The following is a 19,671-nucleotide window of genomic DNA, read 5'->3' as shown; positions in this document are numbered from 1 at the left end:
ACCCCTTCTCTACCCTGCCCCTCCCCTTTCTCCCCCACCACCGCCCAGCGGGGGGCCTTTCTAACTTGACAGTTGTCCGCCCGGGGCCCGGTCCGCGCGCGCCTCCTCCTGGCCCGTGTCCCCCAGGTAGAGAGGGGCGGAGGGGGTGTGAGGGAGAGGAGGAGCCGGAGCCGCCACTGCGGCCCCCTCCGGGGGGGAGGCGGAGAGGAGACCCCTTACCTCCTCGCCCCCTCCCAGGCCCCCCGCGGCCCGGGAGGGGGTCGCGCGCCTACTGCGGCGGACCCGGCGGCCGGCGGGGCCTGGCCGGTGAAGAGCAGGCGGGCGGGGTGCGGAGGGGTGAGGCCGGCGAGGGCCGTGCGCGCGCCGCCGCCGGGGGGAGGGGAGAGGAGGGCACCTAGGCTCTCCTCTTCTCTCCCCCCTCCCCGCGCGCCATGTAACCCCGCCCCGCTGGCGGTGAGCTCGAGACCCCCGCGCGCACCAAGCCTAGCCGGCGGCTGAGGAGAGCCAGGCCCGATGTGGCAGGGGCTACGCGCCGCGGCCCAGCCGTGAGGAAGCGGCTCGCGCTCACGCGTCCCCCAGCACCTCGAGCGGCCGCTCCACACCGCCCAGCCTAGGCCTGTCGGGGCATGAGCGTGCCCGGGACGCCGGGAGCGATGGAGCCGGCCGGGGAGGAAGAGCGGTCGCCACCGGCGGCCGAAGGAGAGGACGACGAGGAGGAGGTGGCAGCGGCGGCCACGGCCTCAGGGCCGGCCCGCGGAAGGAGTGCCTCCTTGCTGGAGGACGCGAACGATCAGGAGGAAGAGATGGAGGCGATGGTGATCGGAGGCGGTGGCTGCAAAGAGCAGGAGCTGACCTACGAGCTACAGCAGGGCTACCGCATCCTGGGCGAGTTCCTGCAGGAGAAGCACCGGGGCCTCACTGCCCCCTTTCTGCAGCCCTTGGGGGGCGTTGCCACCGCGGAGGAAGAGGTGGCGGAAGGGCCGCGCAGCGGGGGCCGGGGAGGTCGCGCCTTCCCGCAGCAGCCGGGGCAGGGCATGTGTCTGCTGAAGATGGAGGAGAAGTTCGCCAGCGGCCAGTACGGGGGCATCACCGAGTTCGTGGCGGACTTCAGGTTGATGCTGGAGACGTGCTACCGCCTGCACGGAGTGGACCACTGGATCTCTAAACAGGGGCAGAAGCTGGAGATGATGCTGGAGCAGAAGTTAGCGCTTCTTTCTCGGTAAGCGAGCCCGATCCCCGGTGGGACTGACAGACTGACACAAACACACCCTCACACGTGTCCGAGGATGGGCTGGGCCAGGGGCCTGAGGGCGGTGCTGATAGGGGCTGAGTCGGTGCTGGAGAAGCCCGGGAGGAGGAGCGGCGCTGGGCGGGGACCGGAGGGGTGTGGTGGGTGTGGGCCGAACCCGGCGTGCGCGTAGACTGAGAACAGAGAAGGAAACCCGGGTCTGCATCGCTGAAGAGCTGGGTAAAGTTTGCAGATGTAAGGTGGAATGGGTCCTGTAGGAAGAATTGCACGTGTAGGCAGAGGAACAGTTTTTGTGGGATGGAGGTTGGACCTGCAACTTTTAGACAGTTTAACATGACATTTAAAACAACGTTTAGGACGAAATATCTCTAGAAAAATAATTTTGGCTTATGTAAAAGGGTGTCTGAAACCATTAAAAATAATTTTATCATTTACTACCCATGTCGGTCATTGAAGATTTATGGAGTGTTACTAAACGGTTAATGGTTACTCTTGCATACTACTGATCTTTTCTCTCCATTTCATCTGAGGACACCGAATTTTTGCAATAATAGGGAATACGTCAACACACATTTTCTAAAGTTTACACGTTTATGTTTATTCTGCCAGAAATCATAGGCAAGTCAGATGACACTGTGCTGTTGGTATCCACCACCCATATATCCAATTATTTAACACTAAGAGGAGGATACTAAAATGAATGTGTTGTTTTATAATAATTGTATAGTCGATGTCAGTCAAGTTCTAAAGTTTAAATTTTCCGGAGTGGAAAATTCAATGTTTTTGGAATTGGTAGTTGAAGTGGAACAGTAGTTTGTTCACTATCAGAATGAGGTTGAGCAAGTCACTTAACCTGTTTGGCCTCAGTTTCCTCGTCTATCAAGCGGGGATAATATTAGTACTCGCATAGAGTTGCTTTAAGGATTGAATGAGTTAATAAATGTGAAATCCACAGTGCTGGTCCCATAGTTAGCCCAATATAAGTGTTAGCCATTGTAATGTAAGTAGTAGCAGTCGTTGAATAATGAGTGTATACTTCATATCTGAAACTGGGCATTATACTTGTGCTTTTAAAGAATAGCTCCTAAAAATTGTGTTTTTTGGTTCTTGATTTGTAATTTTTTTTTGTAACCTTTGTCGTTGGCTTCCCGTATGCTATTTTCCAGACTAACTGATTTTTTTCACCAAAAACAGTTAACATAGTGTCTGTCTTCGTTAAGGGAACTCTCTTTAAGGAAACTCTTCTTTGGCCGGGCGCGGTGGCTCAAGCCCGTAATCCCAGCACTTTGGGAGGCCGAGACNAGGAAGCTCTTCTTGAATCCTTTCATAGAGTAGGATTATTTAGTAATAGAATAATTATTTACATATTTGCTTTGTAAATTACTTTTAATACTTTAGTAATTTTATATTTCTGTAGTATGTTACCCTTGTCGCCACAGTGCATTGTTGCTGTGACTCATAAAAAACAATCTATTCACGTTATTATTTGAAGTTATAAAGTATCCTTCTGATTGATGTCACAATATTTTAGACCCGGAAGAACCTTAGAGTTCATCTAATTTATCAGATGTGGGAATAGGGATTTAGAATGAGGCAATAGAATGACTGAATGAAAGTGCTAAGAGATAACATGTGGGTTTGAATTACTGGTGTTTTCAAAAGCTCTGTGTGTAATAAATATTTATTTTTTTCTTTTCTTTTCTGTGAGTCTCGCTCTGTCACCCAGGCTGGAGTCCAGTGGCGCGATCGCAGCTTGCTGCAACCTCCCCCTCCTGGGTTCAAGCAATGCTCCTGCCTCAGCTTCCAGAGTAGCTGGGATCAGCTGTCACCACGCCCGGCTAATTTTCATATTTTCGGTAGAGATGGGGTTTCACCATGTTGGCTAGGCTGGTCTGGAGCTCCTAACCTCAGGTGATCCGCCCACCTCCGCCTCCTTTCAAAGTGCTGGGATTACAGGCCCTAGCCACCACGCCCGGCCTGTAATAAACATTTCTTAGTCTTACAAAAGAGCAGACTAAGAAACTAATTTTTCCTAGAACTTTATTTATTTGTTTGTAGTTTCCAGAAATATTTGTGCTGTTTCATGCCTGTAGTTCAGCATTGTGGAATGCCTCAGTTAAACCTTCCAAAAAAGTTCAGTAGTAATACTCAACTCCTTCAAGAATCAATTTAAATATAAACATCTCTACGATAGACTAGTCTCTTTCTTCTTTTCCTTACTCTCCTTTTCTTTCTCTTATTTCCTTAAATAAAGTTTCCTAGAAACTTTATTTACCTAGAAATAAAGGTAAATTTCTAAATGCTTAGAATCATCATTCTCAGTGGTTAATGCTCAGAATACTTATATTCCCATGTGATCTAATAGTATCCATATTTAGAAATTAAACTTACAGCATTTTATAGTTTATAAATGTAATGTACTTCTGACATTCCTTAGGCCAATAGAGAGAAAATTCTTGCTATTTTAGTAGCAAAAAATAGTATCATGACCTCAAATAGTTAATTAAAGTTGGAGTCCTTCACTTTTTTGTATTTGATGTATGCAAACACATCAGGTTTGCGAGACCACGCTTGTGGATACTGGGACATCAGTTCTTCTAGCCTAAAATCTGAGTCATTACTGACTGCTTCCAATGGGCACAACTTTGAGAAAAGCATGGGTCACAGCTGTTTGGAATGCAATTAAGATATATAGATATTTCAAAACAATATTCTATAGAGTGTTCACGGGAGTATGATTTTCAGCACATAGATGACTCAGATATCTTATTTGTAAATATCTCAAAGTGGCATATGGTATTTTAGAAATGAAACCAATGAATCACTTAGATATTATTTAAATTTTCTGTCTTCTGGAATATGTTTGTAAGACACTAAAGGAACTTATTTTCAAAGTGTAAAGAGAGTTTAAAGCTGTTCCATATACTGCTGAACTTTCTAGTGAGCAATAAATGAGGTACATTAGGTGAAGAAGATATCGCATTCTCATTAGAGAACAGCCCAATAGCATTAGTACCCTGGACATAGCATTTACCTTTTTTTTTCTTTTTTTAGACAGAGTCTTGCTCTGTCACCCAGGCTGGAGACCAGTGGTGCGATCTGGGCTCATTGCAACCTCTGCCTCCCAGGTTCAAGTGATTCTCTTGCCTCAGCCTTCTGAGTAACTGGGATTACAGGCCCGTGCTGCCACACCCAGCTAATTATTGTATTTTTAGTAGAGAAGGGGTTTCACCATGTTGTCCAGGCCGGTCTTGAACTCATGACCTCAGTGATCCACCTGCCTTGGCGGCCCAGAGTGCTGGGATTACAGGCATGAGCCACCATGCCCGGCAACACAGCATACAACTTGAATCTCAGTTTCCTTATCTGTATAATGAGGGTGTTAGGGTAGAATAATTGTGCAAGTATTTAAGTATCTGCTAGAATTAGGCATTTATGCCCCTGAGATCAAAAGGCAGGTTCCCTGTCCTTAAGTGGTTTGTAGTTGAGTAGGGAAAGAAATACTTAAAAATAATTCTGTAATGGACATAGGAACGAAGTACAAGGGGAATTTAAAGGAAAATGACATAAATCTGAAGCGGAAGGGGTGAATGTGGGGATGACAAGTGAGAGGAGGTAAGGAAAAGGAGAAAGACTAGTCTTATCATAGAGGTGTTTATATTTGAATTGATTCTTGAAGGAGTTGAATATTACTACTGAACTTTTTTTTTTGTCTTTTTTTTTTTTTTTTCCTTTTTGTGGAGAATGGGGTGTCGCTGTATTACCCAGGCAGGTCTCGAACTCCTGGGCTCAGGCTGTCCTCCCGCCTCTGCCTCCCTGAGAGCTGGGATTACAGGCGTGAGCCACCGCGCCCGGCACTACTGAACTTTTTAGGAAGGTTTAACTGGGGCATTCCAGAATGCTGAACTACAGGCATGAAACAGCATAGTATTTCTGGAAACTACAAATAATTCTCTGTGCTTCACTGTGGTTTCCAGAGTGGTCTCTGCACCTCAGGAAGTAGACAGGATGACCCACTGGGGTGAGAGAAGAAAAATATTAGAAACCTAAGTATGTTCCTATTATTATTTCATCTTTTGAAATATCTTTTTGTTTTGCTTTTTTTGTGATGTTTAAAGCAGCAATTGCATGTAATAATCTATAAATAATTTATAAATATGATTTTTATATTATTATATATATTTCTTTTCTTTTTTTTTTTTTCTTATATATATTTTCAAGAGAAGTAGGACTGAAATTCAGGTCTGCTCTTTCAGTTTCCAAAAGCTGATTAATTCTCAGAATGAATTCCAAATTGAGCTACTGGTGTGTCTATTGCCTTTTCAAAGGTGATAACATATTCTGAAAGTCCTAACACAGATTTTAAATTTTTAGTATTAAAAATACAGTTTTGACCGTGCATTGCTATAGATACTATTTTCTCTGTTAGACAACATCTCTATTCTCAAGAAAGTTATATTTTAGAAGGGATCTCATTCATCCCTTTAAGGCAACTGTGAGAAATAACAATTAACATTAGAAACAGGGAGAAGATCATCTAAGTGGAAAGGAATAGAAAATACTTAATAGGAAATTATGAACAGAACTTTAGAAAACGTCAAATATTAGTTTGAATTTTACATCTTCCAAAACTGATTTTAAATGATGATATTTTGAAAACTTTAAGAATATTTTCATGTAGCCTGAAGATGTTTTTTCTAGTTTTGAACGGTTGTCATTAGAAAAGATGCATCACCAGTGACACTAATAGAGCTAAAATTTGAATTTTTAGTTTTGTCATTTAAGATAATATCTTGGCGAAAATAAGCTAGTGTCTTTGTTAAAATTATTCTTGATTTCCATATTGTTACTGTTAAAAAATGGTACATGTATGGGATAAAAAGACTTTCTTAAAATATATCTGAAGATTATTTGGTTTTGTAATTGGTTTTTAGTTGGCAGAATATTTTTTGGATTGGGGTAAGAGTACAGCATCCTTGCCCAAGTGTGGCAGCTGACGCCTGTAATCCTGGCACTTAGGGAGGCCGAGGCGGGTGGTTCACTTGAGGCCTGGAGTTTGAGACCAGCTTGGCCAACATGATGAAACCCCATTTTTACTTAAAAAAAAAAAAAGTAGCCAGGTGTGGTGGCACACACCTGTAATCCCAGCTACTTGGAAGGCTGAGGCACGAGAATCGCTCAAACCTGGAAGGTGGAGGTTGCAGTGAGCCGAGATGGTGCCGCTGCACTCCAGCCTGGGTGATAGAGTGGAAAAAAAAAAAAAAGTACAACATCCTCATGAAGCCTCAAAATTTAAAATAGTGGTTTCCAAGTACAAATAGTAATCAAATTAAAATGAATTTTTATTTTAATCCTTTCCTGAGTTAAATTTGAATTCTTACTGGCTTGCTTATGCTCAGTGAAGATCAAAACCTATAAATTAATTGGGAATTTTAACAAGATGTTTATTTCTCCTCAGTAAGTCTAACCCATCCTACCTCCCACTGGATTCTGTAATTCTTTTTTTTATATAAATCTTTAAATATTGGGGATCTTTGGTAATAGAATCTGGATTTGCCTCATGTTCAGAACCTATAGAATGTTAGAACTTGATATTCCATGTAGTTCTATTTATTATAGTAGCCATTGTTTTAAAATAGTGTTATTTCAAGAAGGTTCAGAAAATATTTTAAGTGCAGTAACAGAGGTATGAAAAAGTTCAATTAACAAGACATTTATTGAACACCCGCTTTGTTCTAGGGTTTGGGGGCAGTCCCCAGCCCCAACAGGTTTAAGAGATGGTAGGAAGAAACACGTATTACAGGCATAGTAAAGGTAAAGTATGTTTAAACTGTGAGTCTCAAACTTGTTCCATTGTCAGAACACTTAGAAGTCATGGTACTATTTGCACAGCATCCTGAAATATATTTTTAATTATTATTATTATTTTTTTTAATTTTTTATTTTTTGAGATGGAGTCTCGCTCTGTCGCCCAGGCTGGAGTGCAGTGGCCAGATCTCGGCACACTGCAAGCTCCGCCTCCTGGGTTCCTGCCATTCTCCTGCCTCAGCCTCCCGAGTGGCTGGGACTACAGGCGCCCGCCACCTCGCCCGGCTAGTTTTTTTTTGTATTGTTAGTACAGACGGGGTTTCACCATGTTAGCCAGGATGGTCTCGATCTCCTGACCTCGTGATCCGCCCGTCTCGGCCTCCCAAAGTGCTGGGATTACAGGCTTGAGCCACCGCGCCCGGCCACTATTTTTAATTATATCATATGATTTTTTTGCTAGGACATCTAAAAGGTTTAAAATAAATAATGGGAGGGAACCCTTAATTGAAGAGATTCTATATAGTATCTTCGTTTTTTCCCCCCTACAAATTGGGAAAACATAATCACTTTTGGATTTTAGGTGATAAATCTTGGTTCAGCTCATGAATGACCACGTTCCAAGGAGCATACTTTGAGGATGTATACTACTGTGATGAGCTATATTATAGTGTGCAGAGGAGGGATAACTATTGGGAGTGGGTAGCTGGGATTAAAAATATTTTATTAGATTTTATTCAAGAGATTATAGTTTTTGAGCTAGGTTTTGAAGAGTGAGTAGAATAATGATAGGTGAAGATGTGTAGTTCATTGAACAATTATTTGAACTGTTATGTGTTAGATAATATGTAAAGCCCTGTAGATATAATGACAAACATGACTTTGTCTCTTCAAGGTGATAGGTAAACAGAAACACATAATTAAAAGTTAGGTGTTTGGGGGCATAATTAAAAGTTACAGTATGGAGGCAGGAGAGTACAGAGTAGTTTAGGGGAACAGCTTATACCCCGTGGTTAGAGTATAGGATGATAAGGATATGTAGTGGCAGCTAAGTCTAGAAAGATAGTCTGGGGCCAATTATAAAGTACCGTGAATGCTTGCTAGGGAATTTAGAATCTAGGCAGTGTAGATCCATCACAGGTTGCAACTAAGAGAGTAACGTGATGATTTTACTAGTAGTATTTGAGGTTTGAAGGCAGAAGTGAAAGGATAATGAGGGAAGAAAACCGATTAAAAGATTATTGAGTTAATTCCATCAAGAGATAATAAACAGTAAGAATAGAAAGGTGGATGGGGATACAAAAGAGGTAAATGCAACAGGTATCAGTGGTAAATGGCAAACTGTTGAATGTGGAGTGTGAAGGAGCAGATGATGTCCAAAATGAATAGGCGCATTTGAGCCCAGCTGATGGTGATGCTTAGGGAACCTGAGAGGAGGCATTCATTTGAAGATAATCCAGCTGAGAATTGTAAGAGTGCATATGGAGCCCAGCATAGTGACAAGGGCTAGAAATGTTTAATTAGAGGGTAACTTGCTGAAGGATGATAAAGAAATAGAGTAAATGAGAATCCTCGGGACAGTCTAGTAAAAATACAAGGGAGCCAATGGCAGAGCTTTGTGTGAGGATTGAATGTCTTCAAACTGAAAAGAAAAAAGATTAGAGTTATGATTATAATCTGTATAATGTATATTAAACGCTGAAATGCTTAATTTAGAAAAGGTAGTTAATGAAGCTGAAAAGAATTTATTTTGGAATAAGTAAAAAGGCATTATTTGAAATATGCTGAACTTACAGACTATTTAGAGAGATTGCTCTTTCATTTGAAAATATTAATTTGAGAATGATTTAGAATTAAGACGATAAAGATATCCTAATAGATTCTAATGTATTTTGCCTTATAGTTTTCTCCTTGTATTTGTGCCCTTGTATTTATTTTTATTTCCCAAAGAACACGAGCAGGGAAGAAAAATCATATCTTGGAGAGAAGATGTCATCCCTTTCATAGTTTTATTTTAGCTTTCAGATCATCTTTAGGCTATCTCTGTAAGATGAGAGTTGCCTACAACAAATCATAGCCATTTTCATTTTCCAGGAACTTGTATAATAATGTGAATCTTAAAATTCATATTAAGTTATCAGAAAATTTTTTTTTAATTGGGAAAGGCTAATAAGCCCCAGTGGTAATATCTATCACCAAATCCTTTGTTATATTGTCTTCCACCTGAGACCTATGAATATTCAAGAAATAAGCATACATTACAGTCAGAATATTAAGTAGGTACACTTTGAAAAAAGATTTAGGAAAACCAAGAAAATGTTAATAGTTATTGTTAACTAGAAAGATCCTAAGTATTTTCATTTTCTTCTTTTAACTTTTCTGTATGTCCTAGGTTTTCTACAATAAGCATATTACTTTTATATTAAAAATGTATTCTATTGAAAGGAAGTTAATATTTACAATTCTGAATAAACCATGTAAGTTAAAAATTGAACACAGACACCATACCCTCCCTTAAGGGATGGATGGACACAGTGTTCAAAAGCATAATAGAAGGTAGTATGTGGTTAATGTGGTAAGACAAGTTCAGTTCATTATTTTTAGCATATATTTACCATGCTTATTATTTGATAGGCACTATAGGGATATTCAAAGATGGATATGGAAAGACACGAGTGGATGAACTAAGTTGGTGTAGAGGTTATTCCAGGCAACAAGAATAGCATATCTAAAAGTGCAAAGGCAGAAAGAGCTACTGTATGTAGCTAGGGAATGGCCAGTAGTTTAGTTTGGCTAGAGTGTAATTATATATAGAAAAGTAGTGACAGGTGTGACTGTGAGGGCCAGATTATGTAGCCAGATCACAGAGGGCCTAATATGCTGTGCTAGTATTAGGGAGTTGTATGAAGAATTTTAAGCTAGGGAATTACAAGGGATGCATAGATGAAATGAATTAGAGAAAGAGAAAACTAGACTCAATTTGATCTTTTCCCATCCCTTAATTTTCGGCTTTGCTTATTCGTGACTTCCAAGTTAAAATAATTGCATTTGACTTTGTTTCTTTTAAATTTGATTATATATATAAATGTATCAGGAAAAATTAGTTTTGTATATTGCAGAAATCCTAGAGCAGTGCTAGAAAGAAATTTTGCCAAATTGAGATAATATGCAAATTTACATCTCTAAATAATTTGTTAGACTTAGTTGTTTTGTTTCTTTGAATCATTTCAATCTTCTTTCTGTTCTCAGGGAAAAAATACATTAAATACAGAATTTTATCAATTTAAGTTAGTCTATCTGCCAAGTTGGTTTTAGCAACTTTGCCAATAACCAAAAAAAGAATTATGGCAAATGTAATTAATAAATTATAAACATATTGACAGTATCAATATGCTTAATTTGACAGCTTAGTTTTTTAGACTCAAATTTGTGTTTGTAACAATTTAATACTTAGAAGAACATAATCCTTAAAAAATACAACATTGCTGGTATAAGGTATTTAAAAACTATTAAATATGATAGTATTTCAAGGTATTCCACAGACTACTGACAAGTATGAGAACCATTTATGTTCTTCAGTTTATCTAAATCCTTCGTACAATTCTAGTACGCTAGTGATTTCTACTACTTATTAATTCCAGGCTAGGGAATTTGATTGATAGTAATATTTAAGTCAAAGGTTCTTAGTGATATCCAAGACTTATTTTAAAAGTTTCATGAGAAGAGTATATAAATTATAGGATAACTGAAATCTCTTAATTTTTTATTAACAATTTAAACCCTTTTTATCTCATCTATGTACATGTATTATTTATTTACATACAAAAAAATTAAATGCAAAGTTTGAATTTGTTATATAGCACTTAATCATCATGCTTGGTTGCTTATGAACAAAAGCTGTAAGGATTGAGAGAAGGGAGTCTTTTCTCCTGAGAGGCAGACAGGAGAGAAAAGGATCATAAAAGATTTCAAGGAATAGATACGTTTAGATACCTGTGGTGGTGGGATTGACAGTATTTGCAATATAGATTATTAACAACTATTATGTGTATACATATTATGGGAGTCTAAAGAAAATAGTTGAATTGTAACTAATATATGTAGACTTTTTAGCAATCCATTGATAAGTGTTTATATTCGTAATAGTTTATTAATTTAAAATGTGTATATCTAGTGGCAATAAAAGAACAGTACAAGAGAAAATCTCCCTCTTTCACCAGTCTCCAGGTCTCCTACTGCTAAGAGGCCAGTCCTACTGTTAATAGTTTATTTTATCCAGTTGAGTGTCCAATAGCCACCTCAAACTTTAACATGTTCAAAACAGAACTTTTGGTTTTTTTGTTTATTTTTACTAAGTTTAGTCTTAGAGATTTGACCATCCACCAAGTTGCTCTAGCCAAAAAACTAGTATTTTTCATTGATTCTTCCTACTTCTAAAGTATATTTTAAATCTTGCCTATTTCTTTCTACTGTTACCACTTATGTAAGTGTACTTGACTGTCCTTTATAAAACGTATAGTATGTAACACAGTTTGAACTTATTTATTATGTATTGTGGTTGCTTACTTTTTGTGTATCTTCTTTACTATCCATGTAAGCTCAGAGCAGACAGGAATGTTGCCTGTGTTGTTGCCAAACCTACCCCAGTACCTGTAAGTGCTTAGTTAATATTGAATGAAGGAATGAATGAATGGATGGATGGATCTGCCTGAAATTTGTTTTAGTGAAGAAGTGAGATTGAAATCCAGCTTTATTTTTTTCTCAAATACCCAGTTGTCGCAACATCAACTTTCTCCATTATTTTGAGTTACCATGTTTATAATATGTTGTTGGTGTATTTGGATCTATTTTTCTTTATAGTATGTCTCAGGTGTATTTGGAGCTTTCTCTGGCATGCTGTTGATCTAACTATTCATCTTCTAATATTAAACTTTATTATTGTGACTTTAAAATTTATTTTAATATATTTGGTATAGTGAGTCCTCTTCCAAAAAAAAAAAACCTGTTATTTTCATGTATTTACTTTTCCATTAGATATGTGGCTTTTAAAAAAGTATAGCAGAATCAACATTTGCATCACCAATGTTTTGTTCACTTCGCATAAGAAATATGCAGGAAAACAATAGAAATCACTAGTTTTTGGGGAATAAGAAAGGTATTCTTCTCATTCGTGAAGTGAAAGATGAAAAGTTGATAGCATTGCTTATTTTCTGTGGACACTGTAATAGCCACATGCCACATTCTTCTAATTTTAATTATGTCCTTAGCTCTTGCCAAGCCCTATCTCTCTTTGTTAAGACCTGTTATTTCAGGTAGGCAGGTGCCAAGACTTGCTTTAGCTTTCCTGCCTTTCTTCCTTGTGCCATTGTCTGAATCTTAAAGTGTCCTAAATTTACGATCTGCTACTTTAAAGCCTCATCAATGCTTAGGAGATAAATAGAAGAGTTGGCCAGGAAGAGGAAGCCAAGGTATTTACCTGCCTACTTTGCAGACTCATTACATTTTTAGCATCTTCTAGGGAACATTAGCATATCGAGACAGTATGAGAGTTAGTGACCTAGAGAGCTTCTGTTCTGCCTGCATTGAGAACTCCTGAGTGGTTCTCTGTGGTAAGGAATAGCTGTAGCAGTAGTAATATGTTAAGCAGAGCAGCCCTAACTTACTAAAAATGCTTATCAAACTTGTCAATGTTGATAAGGCACTTTTCAAATACAATTTCTCTGTAAATAAAAACTTTGCATTTGCCTTTGTGCCTTTCCTAAATTCAGAAAAACAGAAGAAATATATTCTAAGCAAAATGATTTTTTAAAAATTAGTTACATGGGTCAGGCATGGTAGCTCATGCCTATAATCCCAGCACTTTGAGAGGCCGAGGTGGGCAGATCACCTGAGGTCAGGAGTTTGAGACCAGCCTGGCCAATGTGGTGAGAGACCCTGTGAAACCCCGACTCTGCTAAACATACAAAAATTAGCCAGGCATAGTGGTGTATGCTTGTAATTTTAGCTACTTGGGAGATTGAGGCTTGCTTGACCCCAAGAGACAGAGGTTGCAGTGAGCTGAGATTGTGCCATTGCACTGCTCAATAGCAGTGCAAATAACTATGGATAATTCCTAAAACTATGCTGTAAGATCTTATCTACCTATATGTATTCCTCCGGAGGGGAATAAATATATTTATTTATATATATATATTTATTTATTTTTGTTGTTTAATGGCTTTACTTACCACTAAGGACTCCTAAATCAGTATGTTGAACCCCCCGCCTTTAGTTTTAGTTTCATATTTTTGTCCATAGAACTTTTCCAGTTGGTTGTGCAATTGTTATCTCAAAATGTTAAAAACTGAGTATATTTCTAACCCAGATCTCCTTTCCAGTTTTCCATTTTTGTTTTTGACTTTCACATTTTTGTCAGTGGTGTTATCATTGTTTCAGCCTGAATATGTCAGTCATCTTTGAAGTTTATACTTTTCATTCCATATATACAGATTGTTAGGGTGTTTTTTGCTAAATCCCTGTTGCTCAGTAAATATTTTGAAAAATATATTTGAATAATATGAATGAACATTTTTGTCTTTATTTAGTATTCTATCTTCACTCTTTCCTATCTATCTAAAACTGTTCTTTCTGCAAAGTCCAATTCAGGTTCTTAACAAAAGAGTGACCAGATGGTATAGAAAGGTTGACTAAAATAAGAACTGAAAAATATCCTTTACATGTCATAACTGGGAGATCTCTGGGAAGAGGGATTTCAGTGGAGAACCCCCGTCTCTACTAAAAAGCAGATGCCACATTATAGATTGAGATGTGAATGAAAGATGAATTGGATCAGCAGTTTAGATGTGACTCGGGGAATAGTGTGTTTTTAATATAAACTTGGACTTGTTTATATGCTAAAGCAACTAACAGGTAGAGAAAGAGAGTTTGAAGATTCAGAAGATAATTAATGAAATACAAATTCTGAAGACCTGTGTAGTGATTCATTTTCATCAGAGGATTGGAGGCACATTTTCACTGAAACATAAAGTAAGGATGGGCCTGGATTTAGATAATTTTGGTTTTTGAGAAGCAGGAAGTTAATGGAGCTCTTACTTAAAAACTGCCATTTTCCCTGAAATAAGTTGTGGGCAAAGTCACCTGTAAGGTGATGGAATGAAGCTTTAGAATAATGATAGCATTTGGGCCGGCGTGGTGGCTCATGCCTCTAATCCCAGCAATTTGAGAGGCCAAGGCAGGTGGATCAACTGAGGTTGGGAGTTCGAGACCAGCCTGACCAACATGGAGAAACCCCGTCTTTACTAAAAATACAAAATTAGCCGGGCATGGTGACGCGTGCCTGTAATCCCAGCTACTCGGGAGGCTGAGGCAGGAGAATCACTTGAACCAGGGAGGCGGATGTTACAGTGAGCTGAGATGGCATCATTGCATTCCAGCCTGGACAATAAGAGTGAAACTCCATCTCACAAAATAAAATAAAATAAAGTGAATAATGATAGCATTTGAAATTGTTGTTATGGAGAATGAAAGAAGGAGTTGACCACCTTCAAAGAAATCATAGGCCGGGCGCGGTGGCTCAAGCCTGTAATCCCAGCACTTTGGGAGGCCGAGGCGGGCGGATCACGAGGTCAGGAGATCGAGACCATCCTGGCTAACACGGTGAACCCCGTCTCTACTAAAAAATACAAAAAACTAGCCGGGCGAGGTGGTGGGCGCCTGTAGTCCCAGCTACTCGGGAGGCTGAGGCAGGAGAATGGCGTAAACCCGGGAGGCGGAGTTTGCAGTGAGCTGAGATCTGGCCACTGCACTCCAGCCTGGGTGACAGAGTGAGACTCCTTCTCAAAAAAAAAAAAAAAAAAAAAAAAAAAAAAAAATAGGTACAGTTGAGCCCAGCTGAGGTTATGGTTAGACAACAGACTACAAGGGGGTTATTTTTTCCTACACTGCTCAGTAGGAGAGGTATAGGATTGAAGGGGCTTTTGACTGAGATGTAAGAGAGAGGCTATGTGCCTGAGACAGAAATATAATTGGTCCAGGGAGATAAGAGAAGAGGTTAGTCATGTATGATGGGTCTCAACTGGTTATCTATGTGACTAGCTAAAAGAAGTTGAATTATGTTACAGCAAATGAGAGTCAGACGGGACTGGAGGTCTGAAGGAAGACGAAAAGAAATTCAGGGGAATAAGAGTAATGACTGGGAAAGTAGAAGGTAAAGATCAAGTAGAAAGTAAGTTTAATGGTCTTTGATAAATCCTTTTTTGTGGGTATGAAGTCTTCTTTTCCTGAAAACAATTTTGTATATGAGATAGTTTATAGCTGCAGATAAGAGCAGTGCCAAACTTTCATGATCCGGCTTCCCAAGCAGCAAACATTTTCAATATGTACTTTCAATTATGCATATTTATTTATACATCATATATGAATACTTTACTATTATGTTTTATGTTATAAAACATAAGCTAAACTAGATACTTAAAATGAGAGAGTAAATAAACATATTTTAAAATTTTTTAACATTATCGATGGTACAAAAGTTGTTTTGGTGAGGGCATTGTGATGCTTCCTTAGTTTTGAGAATCTTGGTTTCATACTTGGCTGTAGAGCTATTTGAAAGACTTGTTTTAAGCTAGGTTTATTTTGATACTTGGTTTCAATGGCTGTTGTAGCACAGAGCTTGTAAAGATACATAAATGTAGACAGAAGCTTAGATGGATGATGCTTATCTATCAAATATGCAAAATTTTTTGTCGAAATTCCTCAGTAAAATTTTCTGTCTTTCCTAATTTAATTAGTTGCTCTTGAAGACTAATACTAATACTAAGGTGTGCTGTGCTGTTAATCTCCATTTGCCCCTCTAAATGCATTTTCCACCCTTGTGCACTGTGCTTTATGCCCCAGAAGGCTGATTTATAAGGATCAAACTGGTATGCCTTGACCTCTGACTTCTGATTGGGTTCAGCCAATAGGAGGGACTGACAGGAGGACTGAGGGGACAGACATATTTATTCCTACAGCTTCCTTTTTGCTGGGTTGCAAGTTGTCAGTAACTGTGCTCCATCATTATGGCCCTCTCCTACAGTCAGTGCTCTCTGGGTTCCAGTAACTATTCACTCGCCTCACCCTAATGGGCTTAGAGTGGTAAAATAGTTCTCTGCTGTGGCTAGCCCCGAAGTGCTTCACTGACCCTTCCTATTTTCTCTCAACCTTGCCTGCACATTTGTAAATAGTCCCTTCGTTAAGCAAACATCACATCTTTTTACATATTATCTATTTCTTGCCAGGACCCTTAGGGCTAAAGTTGCATTTTAATATTTTTAACTGGATAGGTGAACTAAGTGATTGAAACTCTTCATTTAGATTTTTTTTTTGAAACGGAGTCTCGCTGTGTCACCCAGGCTGGAGTGCAGTGGCGAGGTCTCAGCTCACTGCAACCTCCGCCTCCCAGGTTCCAGCAAGTCTCCTGTCTCAACTTCCCAAGTATCTGGGACTACAGACGTGTGCCACCACGCCCAGCTAATTTTTTTTGTTATTAGTAGAGATGGGGTTTCACCATGTTGGCCCAAGCTGGTCTCAAACTCCTGACCTCAGTTGATCCACCACCTTGGCCTCCCAAAGTGCTGGGATTACAGGCGTGAGCCTCCGCGCCCGGCTTCTTTTAGAATATATATATATTTTTTGAGACGGAGTTTCGCTCTGTGGCCCAGGCTGGAGTGCAGTGACCAGATCTCAGCTCACTGCAAGCTCCGCCTCCCAGGTTTACGCCATTCTCCTGCCCCAGCCTCCCGAGTAGCTGGGACTACAGGCGCCCGCCACCTCGCCCGGCTATTTTTTTGTATTTTTTAGTAGAGATGGGGTTTCACCGGGTTAGCCAGGATGGTCTCGATTTCCTGACCTCGTGATCCACCCATCTCGGCCTCCCAAAGTGCTGGGATTACAGGCTTGAGCCACCGCGCCCGGCCCATTTAGAATATTTTTAAACAGATTAGATAACCCCGAGTTTTAAGTGTGCTGATAGAATTTTTATAGGTGACACATGTATATTGTTTCTGATAGCAAAAGAAAATCACATAATGCAAAAGTGTTCAAACATCTATTTTTAGTAGGGGAATAGGTGTCAGTTTGTATATTAACTATAAGTAAAGCTTAGTATCAATTCACTTTCTTGTTAAGACTTATTGTAATAATTTTAAACAGAATCAAGCCTCTGAATTCTGAAATTTGGAATGTATCAACACAGAAAAGACTTTACATCCTTTGTGTTATAAAAAAAAAGGGGGGGGAGAGGAAAGAAAGTAAGTGTAAAACTCAGTAAGTAACCATAATTATTTCTTAGTGTTTGCTTATGGATGGCACTGTATTATTATTTTCAAACTATTGTCAGATTGATTTCATGAAATGATTTCCCTAATAGACAGAAAAAAACCTTGAATTTTGCAATGGGAGAGCTATTTTAGTGCATTTATTTGGCCATTGAATATTTGACAATCCTATTTGGAGGGTAAGATTTTTTTTATGTTATTTTATTCACTGATTAATGGAACTCAAGTAGATAGTAACATGTTTAATCAGGATTCTTTTACTGTGGACAGTATAGATGACTGAAATTTTTAAACCTTAATTATATGTGTAAATTTAAAATGGAAAATAGGCTTGTGTTCTTCCAAATACTTTCTATGTGCATATAGATATATAGGGCACAATTTGAAGGCCTGATGACAGTCATTAACAAAACAAAGTTTGGCCAGGTGCGGTGGCTCAAGCCTGTAATCCCAGCACTTTGGGAGGCCGAGACGGGCAGATCACGAGGTCAGGAGATCGAGACCATCCTGGCTAACACGGTGAAACCTCGTCTCTACTAAAAATACAAAAAACTAGCTGGGCGAGGTGGCGGGCGCCTGTAGTCCCAGGAGGCTGAGGCAGGAGAATGGTGTGAACCCGGGGGGCAGAGCTTGCAGTGAGCTGAGATCCGGCCACTGCACTCCAGCCTGGGCGACAGAGCAAGACTCCGCCTCAAAAAAAAAAAAAAAAACAAAGTTCCTATCCTCCTGGAGCTTTAATTCTGTTAGATGGATAATTACCAAATAAATAGTAATTATATAATGCAATGTAGTGATAAGTGACATGAAGAAAAAGAAACTAGTGTAAGAATAGAGAGTGATAGGGTATCTTTTATTAAATAATGTAGTTAGGGCAGGTCTTTCGGATGTTGTGGCATTTGGACAGAGACTTGAATGAAGTGATAGAGTGTAGCCATATGAGTATCTAGAGAGTGTCTTAAAGGAGAGAGATCAAGTGCAAAGATGCGTGGAAGCGGATGTATTGGTATGGCTGAGAATAAAATGGAGAATTTTGTGGCTGGCATACAAAGAGCTAAGGTCAGAGTGGCAGAAAATTAGGCCTGGAGAGGCAGGTGAAGGCCATATCATACTAGGTCTTGGAAGTAATAAGAACTTCAGATTATTCTGACCGGAAGACTTTGGAGGAGACAAAGCAAAGTAATGGCATCTGATTTGATGGCATCTGATTTGCTTTTTTTTTTTTTTTTTTTTTTTGAGATGGAGCCTTTCTCTGTCGCCCAGGCTGGAGTGCAATGGTGCGATCTTGGCTCACTGCAACCTCTGCCTCCTAGGTTCGAGTGATTCTCCTGCCTCAGCCTCCCGAGTAGCTTACACTACAGGCGCACATGCCATCAGCCCCAGCTACTTCTTATATTTTCGGTAGAGATGGGGTTTCACCATATTGGCCAAGCTGGTCTGGAACTCCTGACCTCAGGTGATCAACCCACCTTGGCCTCCCAATGTGCTGGGATTACAGGCATGAGCCACCATATGTGGGCCTGATTTGCTTTTTAAAAGGATTACCTGGGTTGCTATATGAATAGACTCTAGGAATATCAGAGCAGAAGCGAGGAGGCCTGTCACAAAGCAACTGCAGTAGTCTAGATGAGAGTTTGAACTCATGCGTGTATAGACACACTACTAGATGCATGTAGAGATATACTACTAGATGTATGTGTACATATCATATGAAAACTAATACACACATGGCATCTAGTAATGTGTCTGTACATGTGAGAGATATGTATACACACACACACACAACACACGTGCACATAATTCTTTTTGGGTTAAAAAATATAATTTATTCAGAAACTTCTTTTTTACATGTAGAGTATAGTATGGACATCTTTAACAGTGAGTACATATACGTATGCCTGATTCCTTTTAATGGATGGATGCTATTCCATATTGTAGTGTTCATTACATTATTTAATCTGTCTCATATTGAAAAACATTTATGTTTCCAGTGTTTTTAAAAAATAACAGGCAATACTCTGAGTGTTCTTGGTCATAGTTGTAGAAGTACGTCTGTAGGATAAATTCCAAGAAGCATGATGGGTCAAAGGATATGTTCATGTTAAATTTTAATGATTATTACTAAATTGACTGCTAGAAAGACTGCCGGTTTGCACTTTTACTAATGTTGTTTAAGAATTTTTCCTTCCTTACATCCTTTCCAACACTGAGTAATGTCAGTCTTTTTAATCTTTACATGTTGGTAAGAGAGAAACAGCATCATGGTTGGTTGGATTTTCTTTTAATTATGAGTAATAAATATAT

The 19,671-nt window shown here is 39.6% G+C and overlaps 1 protein-coding gene across 1 annotated transcript in view; it reads left to right on the top strand.

Moving 5' to 3' along the window:
* Positions 1–264: 264 nt before the first annotated feature.
* The window catches only part of BRD10 (bromodomain containing 10), a 90,867-nt gene continuing 71,460 nt past the window's right edge, over positions 265–19,671 (top strand). Inside the window, 1 exon segment of the mRNA XM_017877455.1 lies at positions 265–1,219. Within this exon segment, the coding sequence (XP_017732944.1) occupies positions 627–1,219 (593 nt within the window). The 5' untranslated portion in view covers positions 265–626.

Source organism: Rhinopithecus bieti, unplaced genomic scaffold (assembly GCF_001698545.2).
Source record: "Rhinopithecus bieti isolate Rb0 unplaced genomic scaffold, ASM169854v2 scaffold_10657, whole genome shotgun sequence".
NCBI classification, from domain to species: domain Eukaryota; kingdom Metazoa; phylum Chordata; class Mammalia; order Primates; family Cercopithecidae; genus Rhinopithecus; species Rhinopithecus bieti.
This window is presented reverse-complemented; position numbering and strand designations above follow the sequence as displayed.